This window comes from Amblyomma mixtum, chromosome 5 (assembly GCF_055824585.1).
Source record: "Amblyomma mixtum isolate Tamu chromosome 5, ASM5582458v1, whole genome shotgun sequence".
Lineage (NCBI taxonomy): Eukaryota > Metazoa > Arthropoda > Arachnida > Ixodida > Ixodidae > Amblyomma > Amblyomma mixtum.
The window spans coordinates 161,512,555-161,525,754 of record NC_143016.1 but is presented as its reverse complement, the minus strand read 5'-3'; the positions used below and the strand labels follow the sequence as shown (position 1 = coordinate 161,525,754).

Genomic DNA, 13,200 nt, shown 5'->3' with positions numbered 1-13,200 from the left:
AATTTCATAGATGTACATTCAGGATGCGTACACGGCGCTGCTGCTGCTGCTGCTGCGAAGACCAATAGTTCAATACTTTCAATACTATAGCTAACGAACTCAAATATAATTGCTTAATGGCCACTGATCGTCACTTTCTTCCTGTCTTTATAGAAAAGGGCCGGTTCGAAAAAGACGCGGGTTCGAGCCCGGTCGCGGCGGCTGAATTTCTTTGGAGGAGAAATTCGAGGCCCGTGTACTGTGCGATGTCAGTGCACGTTAAAGAACCCCAGGTGGTCGAAATTTCCGGAGCCCTCCACTACGGCGTCTCTCATAGCCTTAGTCGCTTTGGGACGTTAAACCCCATAAACCAACCAAACCAACCAGGAGGTTGCACACCAGGAAACCGCTTCTGTTGGTGGCACGCTCATTAATAATTATGGCATCGTAGATTTCAATATCCGCGCACACCCCGGCCCAATCGCCACTGCCTTCCTTCCCCCCTCTCCCGCACACCATGACTGGCTACTGCACCTGGCAGCCTTTTCCGACACTTTCAGAAAATCGCATTCTCTACTTTACACATCTCATAATGCGCGAGTAATGGCATGCATAAACGGAACACGCATCCACACCCCTGCCCAGGGTCACTAAACACACGGACTGGCATAAGCGGTTGTTGGCAGTTGGTCATATGTAAACAGCGCAAAACAAAACTTGGCGCATGAGTCGTTAGACCCGTCACGTGTTTCGCGGCACTCTGTGTCCGGTGTAAGGCGAATAGGGCTCTTCCAGCGCATTTCTTGCGTTTCTGCTTAAGGACTACTACCGCCTGGCGCATCACGCGATCCTAGTGGGCACGCGGCTTACAAGAGAAGAAAGAAGCCGTTAATGATGACTGACCGCCAGGGACGATCGCTCTTGGAGTCTCTGCGCCCACCCGCTGTTTCCGCGAGGGCTAATCCTACAGAACCATCAAAAAACACAGAGGGAAAGCTGCCTTACGGGAGCGGCATCTTCCAGCTCCTTGTTCTATTCAGCACGGCCGTCGCAATAGGTGTCTTCGCTCTACACTACGACAGCTTCAAGCTAACGGCCGGCGTCATGGACCACTGGTGCAAGCGACCCGATTCCTTCGCGAACCTCAGCGTCCCCGACTGGAAGCAGCTGGCCATACCAGTCGACGAGCGAGGCGAGTTCAGCCGATGCTCGGTGCGCCATCCACCGGACGCTGGCGACAGGGCCACCGTGGTCCCCTGCACATCGTGGGAGTTTGACCTGGACCAGTTCGGCAACAACATCGTGAGCGAGTGGAACCTGGTGTGCGACAGGCGCTGGCTCATCGAAGTCGCTAGGCTAGTATGCTCAGTCACCTGCGTGGCTTCTTTGCCTGTAGTTGGAGCCCTGGCAGACCGCGTTGGCCGCAAAACAGTTATTTTCATCGCCATACCCGTGGTATTCATAGCGGGCACTGGCAGCAGCGTGCCCAAGGATTTCCAGTTCTTCGTTGCCGTGCGTGCCGTGGTCTCAGCTGCGACAAGCGCCCTGATGCCACCAATGTTAGCCATCTTCTACGAGGTCACACCTTCTTCGAAAATTCCTGCGTACGCCGCAGTGGTAGCGCTGTTCTCGATAGTGATGACCCCTATCACGCTGTTCTTCGCGCAGCTGTACAGGGCCGGCTGGGCAGCACTTCAGCTCATACTGATGATCCCTACGTGCTTACTTGTGCTGCTGTACTACAGCGTCGACGAGTCGCCTGCTTGGCTTTCGGCAACCGGTCAGGTGAAAGAAGCCGAGCGCGTCGCTTTGCGCGCAGCAAGTCTGAACAAAGTGCCCCTGCAACTCTGCCGAGACATGCTCGCGCAGCAACACCTGGACGCCAATGGCAACAACCAGGGCGCCGCCGAAAGTTGCGCTCTGTGCGGCTCGCACCTCCGGGCACGCACTATTCTTCTGGCGTATATGTGGGCAGCACTCAGCTATGCCTACGACACCTTCATTGTCAACGACGGAGTGGCCGTCAGCGATACAGTCGCTGCCGTTGGGCACGTACTATCCGTCATCGCGTGCTTGCTGGCTGTACGCTGCATAATGCGGTTCGGCTTTCGGAGCATCGTGGCTACCTCGGGACTCGCCTTCGGTACGTCGGCTGCTATTCTCGCCATCACCTACAGCAACGACGAGACGCTGATGCGGGACTCCCTCGCCATCGTTATGCGCGTCGCGGGAAGCATCTGCTTCACGTCCTTTGTTCCGCAGTCCTTGGGTGCCTACCCCATTCTAACTCACTCCAGCGGCGCAGCTTGGAACATCGCGTTCATTCGCATCGGTGACAACGTGGGCCAAGCGATTACAGCGCTTCTCGGTGGCCGGCACACTGACCTACGGCTGGCCGTCGCGGCTGCTGTGATGTCATTGTTTGCCGTCGGTGCCCATTTTTTACCGTACGAGTACGATTGGGTGCTTCAAGGAAGCTCCATATCCGGCGTCCAATGCACCGTCGCCGTTGCTGAAGATAGCAAGCGCGCCATGCAAGACACACTGGTGCCGCTGCCCAAGCACCCTGTGAAGCGTCGAAGCACAACTGAGCCCGACAGGGTCTCGCTGCGTGCCGACCAGTACTCGTCGCACTCAATACAGAAGTCGTTGACCATTTCCTTGGGATAAGCTGTGAACTCAGCCTATTAATTTACGAAGTATTTTCTTATTTTTTACTGACCATGCCTCCTTTCTTTTATTTCTTTCTCTCAAAGTCAGCTATTCGTTTTGTATCTATTTTTTTGCTTTGTGCTCGATATTGCTGCAGATCTTTATGTGCTTATTATCGCAGGTATTTGTTCTTCTGAACTGATGTGTTCGTTGAATATGGAGTTCTTTGCTGACGCGTGAAGGGGGTCACTACAGAGTGACTGAAATTCCACATTAAAGGACTAAGGGTTCCGTGCAAATGAACTTAACGGGCCACCAGTGCGGAGAAAAAGGCGAGTTTTCAGACACGCCTCTTTAATCTTTGCGTGTAAAGTTGACTTAGAGACATTCATGACATTAGGAATGCACTGTAGCCGGGCCAATGCCAAGACTATCTTTTCGTGTTGTTCTCTTATAGCTTCGCACAGAAAGCAGTGCGCCTGTCAAGTTATTGCTGTCATGTGCAGTGCTACTAACACTTGTTCATAGAGTGGACAATGTTTTAGACCAGGGAAATTTCACTTCGGGGGGGCTTCGGAGCATATGCATCTTACGAGCGCATGTACAAAATACATGGGTTACATTTCCCTTACAATGCTTTTTCTCTGCCCCACATGCTTGCGTCCATAATTTTGCACTTAGGCGCATTTGAATGGAGTGTGTCATGGGGGAGCAATTTTCCGCACGGATTTTGGCATCGTACGCCACTGGCAGCCAGCTCTCGGTCAGTGACGAATGCTCAGCTCAGTACTGTTGTGACAGCGCACCAGCGAACGGCCCAGGCAGCACAACACCATTGGCCGAATGTCGGGCCACTGTTGGCAAAAGCTGGCACGAACATCCGTCCTACACTGGCATTTGGGCCGAGCGCTACCATTTGGCGCATTGGCCCTACTTTCATGCCAGCTCAGGGCCAACGTTCGGCCGATCGAGCGGCCAACGGAGGCCCGGCGTTCGTTCTGCAGCATAGGCCAGCAAAGCTCTCATACTGGAATCCAACGTTCGAATAATGGTATCCAGCTTTCTAATAATGGTATCCAGTTTTCGAAAATTGGCACATGCAATTAACCCACTCGCCAATGACCGGCACTGTGGACGGATGTAAGGCGCGGACAAAAGTAAACGGAGCACGCAACTGTCTTCGAATATTTTTCACGCGTCACCTAATTGAAATTTCCAGCAGTGGTACGCGCATGTTGGTAGAGGAGGTTGCTGGGCATTCTTGTAGACAAACAACGCTTCTTCATTACCAATGGAGAAAGCGTGATTGCACTTCGAACGCAATAGCGTGCTCTGTTTAGTTATGGCCGCGCCTGTACAAGTGCCGTCAAAAGTAAATGGAAGGCAATATTAAAGGGACCCTGAAATGGTTTCTTTAATCATATTTTATTGCAACAACTCTGTAGAGGTGGTCTCTGCGAGTATTCTAGTCTGATTCAGAAAGCTGCGCGTGGAACCAATAATTTACAAACAATTTTTCAAACTTGCCGCTCACAGCCGATTAGGGCGACACCTCACCGCGCGTTTTTACCCGCCCCTACCACTTGACGTAAACTGGGCAGCCTTGGCCATGGACTGGACGACCCTTCTCATTGGCTCTGCCAATTGACGTCACGCGCAATTTTTGCAACATTTCATTTGAAACTGAGCACTGATGCTTCTTGAAATATTATTTTATTGATTGCTTATTATTTTTTTAAAACATACGTATACAGAGATAACAATCCAGCGCATTTCTTGAAATTAATGTGGTACTTCCGGTAAAGAAGGAAATCCGTCTGCTCACAAAAGCATGTGTTTTCGTCAAATCTCGGCGCCCGCCTTTGCGAGTTTCCTAGCTGCGCCGACGAGTCGCTGCTATAGAGTACTAGAATTATATATATCGCTGCTGTCGTCGCCCTGTGGGTCTCGGTATGGCGTGTACTGAAAGGCTCGAAGCCCATCTCAGCTGTGGCTTCACGCAGCCGCGCTTCGAGCTCCGGATCCATGCTGTTCGAGCAGCAATCAGGAGGCAGATGTGCGAAAACTTGGACGGCGCGGCACCGATCGTCATCAGAAAGACTGCCAGCTATACTCGAGCAGCGACAAAGCATGCCTGCTTATGTTGGGAGCTTTCGGCAACGGCACCGCTCGCGGGCTCTCCGAGCGACGAGCTCTGCTGCTGCCTGGCTGTCGTGGTCGTCGCTAGGCCTATAGCTCGTTTCGCGTCGAACAGGCAGCGGCCGGCGCTTCGGAAGTCGCCTGAGCTATAATAAAAGGCTTACTCTACACATCGCTTTACAGTCAACAGCATCATCTCACAATAAAGTAATAGTATGGTCACTTTCCGCGACGCCTTCAGCCGCGAAGCGAGCGGGCGCCAGGCGAGCCGGACCCCAACGTCAGGCCAGCGGCAGCTGCAAGGCGGTTGTGGCCAGAAATTTGCTCGTATCACAGTTGTTACCTTTACCAGCAGCTCAGTATTGGTCAGCGATCCTCAAAAATGACACATTTTTCACATTTCTTGGCCTAGGGTTTATTATTTACGTCAAGAACACTCTTTAGCTCATTTTTTATGACGCCGGCAGACCTGATCCAGGCCGGTCGGCCGGCCGGCATGCTCGGCGTACTTGACATTCACACAAGGAAATACAAAACAGCCATTCTACGAGAGATGATGCTTTCTAGATTCGAGCAACGACAACATGTCTGTTAAAAAGTGGATCTTTCGGCAACGACACCGACTGCGGCAACGCCGGGCGACGAACTGCGCGCTGGTCCCAGGCTGCCCTAGTCGTCGCTAGTCCTAATGGTTTCGCATCGCTGACGGCGCTTCGGAAGTCGCTTGCGCTATATCAAAAGGCCTACTCTTCACATCGCTTTACTGCGAACTCGTCCCATAATCGAATATATATTCGATTTCCACGACGCCTTCAGCAACGGAGCTAGCAGGCGGCAGGCGAAGCGCCGCAGCAGCGCCACAGCGGCTATGGGATGAAATTTTGCTAGTATCGCATTCATCACTTGTACGATCAGCTCGGTATTGGCCAACGACCGTCAGAAGTGATGCATTTTTGACATGCATCTATCACAGGGCTTGCTATAAACGTGAACAAACAATACTAGCGCGTTTTTCACTCGCCGGCGGCCGGCGTCAAGGCTGGCAGGCCGGCCCGGTGTGGCTCGGCCCCGAGCGCCCTGAGGAGCGCGCTGTACGTCATCACGACGCTGCCGCTCTCCGTGCTCGCTTTGGCTTCCGCTTCCCGTCGTTGCGTCTGCCGCGCGCGGCTCGTCGTTGACATCTAGCAAGTTGCACGCAGGCGACGAGCTGCGATCGGACGTTGCGACGCCGTTCGCTACAGCGCACCGCAGTGAATCGCACTCACTTTCGCACATGTGTCTGCGACCACCGGAAGTAAACAAGCAGAGCGCCATTGCTTGACGTATGCATGGGCGGAGCATCGGCCCGTCTTTTCTTTTTTTTTTTCGGAGCGAGCCCCGCGTGTATGAGTTGAGGGTGGTATGTGGGGGAGAGGAGGAACATCATTTTTAATCGGCGATATCTTCGGTGTTGATGGAGTTCGCTTAACAATTTTTGCGGTGCGGCGACAAGTGATGGAATACCGATCTCTCGTGGGCTTTTGCTAACCTTGGCAAAGAGCTTTTCAGGGTCCCTTTAAAGAAAAAATTTAATCATTGCCCGCTCAATTCATGCATCCTTGAATACATATGTGCAGACTAATTGTGATTGTGCGAATTGCACTGTGCACCAACAAACATGGACCATTATGCTTTAGATTTAAAGAAATTAGATTTTTTTGACAAAGTCGCCTTCCGTTTACTTTTGACGGCGACTGTACCATTCTACCTAGCAAATATTCATACATGAGTGTGCCAAAGAATTCCAGAAAAAAGACCCGTTTATTGCTTTGAGTTACAAGAATTACGCTTCTAGCGCACACATGATGGCTTGCGCTGCCACCAGCCACCCTGGGGAGCAAAGAAAGGGGGCCCAAGAGCATGGTGGTAGAGGCTGTGGGAAAACAATTTATTTTCAAGTTTGGTGAGTGCCGATCAGGTTGGAGAACGCAGCTCGGCAAGCAGCTGCGGCACGGCTAAGGCATCCATAAATTGCTTAGCGGAGCTGTCCTCCTGTGAACTGATCAGCCATACCCGAAGCAATCGTTGAACTCCACTTGTAAGAGGACTGCTGGACTGTATTCAAACAAATTCTTCGTCCAGCTCTTGCACGATGGCCTCACGAAGTGCCAAGCCTGCAAAGAGATGCATGATGTCATGGTAAGTTGAATTATGGCCATCACAGAACAAAAACAAAAATGATTAAATAACACCGAATTTTGTGAAACACAGTCTGAGCGAAGACACTAGCAACATATTTTACAGGATTATTTTTAATTTTTGCTTAAGGACCAGCACCACATTAGTTGCACAAAGTGGAATTTAATTTACTAAACTTGCCTTATACGAAATGTTTTATTTTTGGTTTAATGCGTTGTGTCGCACTGCCAGTAAATATATTCAATGCGAGATAAGCAAATTAATGTCATATTGAAAACAAAATAATGTATTATTTGGTTTTAATATCATAACTTGTATCTCTAAATTGCGAGATTACTTTTTATTCAAGTAAATATGCACAGGTTGTAGCGTCTCTTCCACATGGACGTCAAAACAACAGTTTTGAATATTTTTTTTTAATGGGATTCAAAATACGGCTTGCGATTTTTTGCGAAATACGCTGAACGCAAGAAACTCAAGGCACCTTTGTTTTACCTTAGGCGCTTCGCATGCATGCTATAATTGGATTCGAAACTACGACTTGAAAACCACACAAAAATACTAGTCTGATAGTCCAGAGTAATGCCCTTTTTCATTGCGAGAGAGCTTGGGCAAAAGCTTTAACCATAAATTGCGGATTTTCTATTGCGTCTGCAAGTATAGAAGGAAAAAAGAAGCAGTACGGAAGTATTACACATATTCTTACCAGCTGGTCTGCTGTGGAAAATTAATTAAGCGGTTCTGATTTCCGTCGTACATAAGCGGTAAAGGACATATTCCCGAATGCATCCTATCTCAGGTCATATGAGTTCAAACCTGCTGTTAGCCAAAGCAGTGAATCTTTTGTGAGTTCATCTCACCAAAGACGAAAAATTGAATTCTCATCATTCGACCATAATTCCACTGCGCACGACGTCAAGCAAGCCATTTCGCAATGAGTGGATACACAGAAGTCGTCCTCGCTCTCTTTTCCTGCCGAAAAATAAAGGCGCATGTAGTCAAAGCAGCATTTACTACAAAAACCACTTTAACTTCCAGATGTATATCAAGATAAAAGAGTACTTACAAATAAGATCTTGCAGGCGGTACGAACAGCGTCGGAGCTCTCCTAATATATGAGCGTGGCTTTTCGCGTGCACAGATTATGAACGGTGCTAGCTCGAGTGTGCATGCATTTTCGTCGCGTTGGTTGTGCACGTGGTTGGGCTCCGCCATGCAGTCAAGGATGTCTTATTGTGATGCGTCGCGCGGTTCCAAGACGAGCAGGGGAGACGATGGTGTGGGGGGGAGGGGGGTTGGCTGGAGGGGAGAGAGTCATTTTCCTTTACACAGGTTTTGTGGTTCCGAGAAAAGTCCTGAGCTGACAGGTGGAGAAAGGGAGATCGTGGAAGGATGCACGAACGGCGAAGCGTGTAGCTGCGCGCGAGGGAAAACAGCTTCGAGATAGTGACACACAAAGAGAAAAAATAGCCCTTCGCGGGGTGGGGGGTTAGCCCGCTACCTAGAAAAGAGCGCAGCCAGGAGAAGAGGTGGGCAGATATTTGACTTGAGAGAGAGAAGGAAGGGGGCCAAAACACGTGAAAAGGGTTTGGAATTTTCGAAGAATGAGTCACATGGTCACAGGCAGTACAAAAGGCAATATCTACAAGGAACAAGCGGATGCGAAACACGGAAGCGTCAAAGTATTCTTGCAAAGCCGCAGCAAAAGCCTGAAAACTTTGAAGTGAAAAACTTGGAGCTTCAAGATGGATTTCGCCTAAACAACTTCAGACACTCGCGTATTTTGCGGGGCCGTATGATGTGACTTCTGTTAGTTCAAGATGGCTTAAAATGTTACCCCATCATAACAAAAATATGAAGCAAAAAATTATCCAAGCAGAATGCGCGCTCTTCCATAGTGTCATGTACCGTACATGCGCCAAACAAGATAGGTTAACATGCGTCTGACGCCAGTTGTCAGTCGATTTATTCGCTGATCTTTGAAGAACCCTCAAATTCTTTGTTGGTTTGGAAGTTTCGCGCAATAAAAGCAAAAACAAACAAAGGCATGTTGAATTGTGGTTCGCAACTACTTTCGGTGGTTTTCATCAATAAAGGTGATGTTCGAAAGAAAGAAAAAACGCGGGTAAATATGCAAAGACGTGAGCAAGAGCTATATAGCCCCCAATGCAAATTACGCAACAGAAGAATAAAATGGACAAAACGACAATTTCCAACACTACGATTTGCAGAAAAGGAAGGAAATAGCAAATCAGAAAACACGGGAAAGGCGCGATCACAGCGCACGACGTAGGGAAGCGTAGGAATCGCTTAGCACGTGTCCGCGTGCGTTTATGAAGCACCCGCCTAATATTTCACGAGCGCAACGCATAATTCGAAATTACGAGACGACTGCTTCGTTTCTGGACGTTGCCAAAACTGCGCACAATTTCGGTTTAGCGAATGCACTTGCACTAAGCTATTACGTTTGTATCGCGATCTCCATGAGGCAGACACCCGCTGCGCACTACGGCAGTGAATTCCTAGAGCGAATAAAAGAAAAGTGATTTTTTTATTCCCAAAATTTGATCAAATGAACCTTATTTGATTTTTGTTGAAGGCGCCTGTTGACAAGGAAAGTGCGAATGAAGGTTGATGATGGCATAATACAATGAGTTTCATGGGTGATGTCTACACACACGCACACAACACTGGCTGGCACTCGCATCGTGGTTAGCAGACGCACATAAAACTGGTTTCTGGTTTGGTTTGGTTTATGGGGTTTAACGTCCCAAAGCGACTGAGGCTATGAGAGACGCCGTAGTGGAGGGCTCCGGAAATTTCGACCACCTGGGGTTCTTTAACGTGCACTGACATCGCACAGTACACGGGCCTCTAGAATTTCTCCTCCAAAGAAATTCTAGCCGCCGCGGCCGGGATCGAACCCGCGTCTTTTGGGTCAGCAGCCGAGCACCATAGCCGCTGAGCCACCGCGGCGGCAAAAAACTGGTTTCTGCAACACAAACACCGACACATGTCATTAACCATGTAGGTAGTGCACAGGCGGTCACAGACAAGTATCCATGCTAGAGCGCCGACAACAGCCAATGGGCTCATTGAGTACGAGGCCACTCAACATACCGCGATGTATTCTATGCATTAAACGTTTTGTAGCGAAAGCTACACTGGGGTAGCAGAAGCGCATTTCGCGGAGCCTGCCAAAGGCCACTACTGCGCATGCGCCCTTACCATGGCAACTAGTACAATGGCAACCATGGCGCCGCAGCCGCTACGCTGCGCTGCGCATGCGCATAGTCGCGCCGCGCAGCTGGGGTATAAGCCGGAAGCGATGCGCTCGCTCGTCAGACGCCCACCATGGAAGAAGAAGGTTAAGCGGGCGGCCGAGACGCCCAAACAATGGCAGGAACGTCTCGCGAAGAGACGCCACCAAGCAGCTGACCACCACGCACCACCAAGCTCCTCAGTTTGTACTTCCTTGGACGACTTGTGGATGAGGGGGGAGGAGAAAACATTTATTGTAGCACTGTACTGAATTGGGAAAGGGAGGTGTGGGTGGTCGTTAACCTGGGTCGCAGTCCTTATTCTGGGACGCCAGTGGCCGCCTCCGCTGCCTGTGCTCTCTGGACCAGGGCCCACTGGGCCTCCAGTTCCGAGCTGGGCAGGGCCGTCTCCCAGACCCGCCTAATTGGCTGACATAACTACTATATTTGTATTTAACTGGAAGGCCCACACTACGTGGTATAGGTCAACATGCTGCCCGCAGAATTTCCACCAGGCCGTGAATGTCGGGTCTAAGGGTTTTAGTACGGCGGGATTTAACAAAGACCCGGTTTGGAGCCGTCTAAGGTGGCACTCCTCGGTTCTGTCGAGACCATTGGCGGGTCCCGGGAGTACCCTCCTACAGAGGCGTAAATTGTTTGTAATATCCGCGTAAGAGATTAGCGGAATCGGTATGATTGCCGCGGCAGAACCGAGGGATTGAGCGGAACCCGGGGGAAGGAACGCTCGGTCAAAGTCTTAAGGCCGCCGGACAAAGTTTTAATGCCGCAGGCTTAAACGATTGTAAATAGTAGAAAGCTTTGCGACAATATCAGTGGTTATCTTCTGCGAGGGCTTATCAGAAAATTAAGCTGGTTGTATCGGTTGCTACGCTTTCTTTGTAGACTAGTCTGCGCTCCTACTTATATGACAATATTTGACATGTTTTTAAAGTTCAGTGTCTATTGCAGGTCACCAGTATTGCTCTATGTGGCAAGTTCTGGTTGTAACAATGCCTGAGTGCCCTTCATTTGTCGTGGCTATTAGCTATTCTTTAGTGAACTAGGCACAATTAGTCGCTCATATCGATACAAGAGCTCATTAGTTATACGTGGTTGGATTCTTACTTGAACGAACGACTTAAGCTCAGCCAGAAGCTGTCGACTTTGTCGCCAAGAAGACATGACATAGGCTTCTACTGTTGTTATGTTTGGGTCCTTCTTATGGCATGCCTGAAACTCCTGATGACATCCAGCCCCAATCAGAGTGACATCATCCTGAGCCACATATAACATGTATTGTGCTTTTCTTTTTCTGAATTTTGCGGTAACTCTAAAACAGCCGGCGACCTTGACCGAGCGCTTGGAACAATCAAGCAACGATACAGGAACTCCTTGAAGCATTGCTGCGTCCGGAAAATTTCTGGCGGGAAGCCAAAAACGGGCAAGCCAGTGCCAGATGTGACACCACTTAGTGCGCGTTGACATAAAACGTGGCTGCTTGTGGAAAATTTTGAAGTGAGCCATTTGACTTTACTTTCAGGGCTCCCCCCTGAAACATTTGCGGCTAGACGACTGGCTTCTTACATCCTCTTAGTCCTTTATGAAATTTATGCTGCTAGCTGGCTCTATTTGACGATGTTCATGGATTTGCAAATAGTGCTTCCACACCCCGGTTCCCACCGAGTATGAACGACGCCTGCGAAGGGAAGTTCGGAGATTTCGAAAAACTTCTGCGCAGTCACATCGAAACGAAGATTGTAACCGAGGGAGCTACCAGAAACGGAATCGTCTTGCAAGTGCTTGCGACCTACTCTCGTTTCCGACGAACAATTGAAAACAAGTCAAGAAATCGCATTTTCAGCAGAAGTTGTGCCGATGACGCTTGAAGTGATGTCAGCGTTGTGTAGACTTAAGGGACATTATTTTAGCATGTTTCACAGCGGCTTTCATCATACTGCCTAATTATGATACTGGTGACATATCGGTGCAGCCGTGAATGCAGGCTGTTGGGACTGGGAGTCCGAGCCAGGAAACGGTCGAGGCGACGGTGAGTCAAATGACTTTTATGTACAGTATGTACAAGGGCTTTCACATGATACAAGGGCCAAGAGCACCACGGGCAAGCACACAGAAGAAGGGCGGCCCCGGCGGCGAGCGTGGCCCCGGCGGCGAGCGTAGCTCCGGCGTGATGGCTCTTCTGCGGCCCGTCTGCTGCGCGGGCTCAGCGCGGCTCCATTTTTAAAGCCACCGCTGTCGGTTGCGGCAGTCAGCAGTTCAAATCCTCCAATCAGGTCACGGCACTGGCCACCGTTCAAATTAGACCAATGGTCGAGAGGCGACGGCCGGCGACGCGTCGGAGAAGCCCACACCGACGGAGAGGAGGGGAGGAGGAAGGATCCGTGTCGGCGCCGGCGTGACGGGATGAGTCACCCTGCACGTCGCGACATGTCCGAGAGAGCCTGGGCCTGCGTTGAGCGACGGCGGGAGCGCAGCGCTTGTTTCCAGAGAGACCAGCAAGCGAAATGTGGGCGCCGGCACTACAGCACCACCGCCGCCAGACAATGCGCCACGAAGACGAGCTACTTCCGCGTGGCTCGGATGCGGGGCGCGCTCGTACACCACGCTCTTCCAAGTTCTCGTCCGGTGTTCAGCCGCAGGTAGCTCCAGGCTCCTTTCCGAGAAAGGGTCCCGCTCGTCAGGACAGGATCACTGCTCCGCAGCTTTGTCGCCCAGGTGACTGGATCAGCTTAGCTCGGTCCTTCGGAAGAGCTTGCTTCTCAGCATCGGTCGTTGATCCTTCTACATGTTGCCAAGAACCGACCGACAACAGGCAACACCCAACACGAGCGAGTGCCCTCCGGCACCCGTCAAAACGCCAGACTTAAAGGTCATAAAAACTCCGCGAGCAATAGTTATGTCCCCTTTTCGCTCCCTCTTCAACAAGAGACACATGTGGGATACCAGAACTTGAAAGTAATTAACTCAAACAAAG

General features: G+C 50.4%; 1 protein-coding gene across 1 annotated transcript; it reads left to right on the top strand.

Moving 5' to 3' along the window:
* Positions 1-873: 873 nt before the first annotated feature.
* On the top strand, positions 874-2,649 carry LOC149344334 (solute carrier family 22 member 7-like). Its single transcript, XM_089547214.1, has one exon. It carries the CDS (start codon positions 874-876, stop codon positions 2,647-2,649), a length of 1,776 nt encoding a protein of 591 aa, XP_089403340.1.
* Positions 2,650-13,200: the final 10,551 nt, after the last annotated feature.

Bases quoted from the DNA above. Each gene is read 5' to 3' on its own strand.
- LOC149344334 (XM_089547214.1), top strand. From the start codon at position 874: ATGACTGACCGCCAGGGACGATCGCTCTTGGAGTCTCTGCGCCCACCC.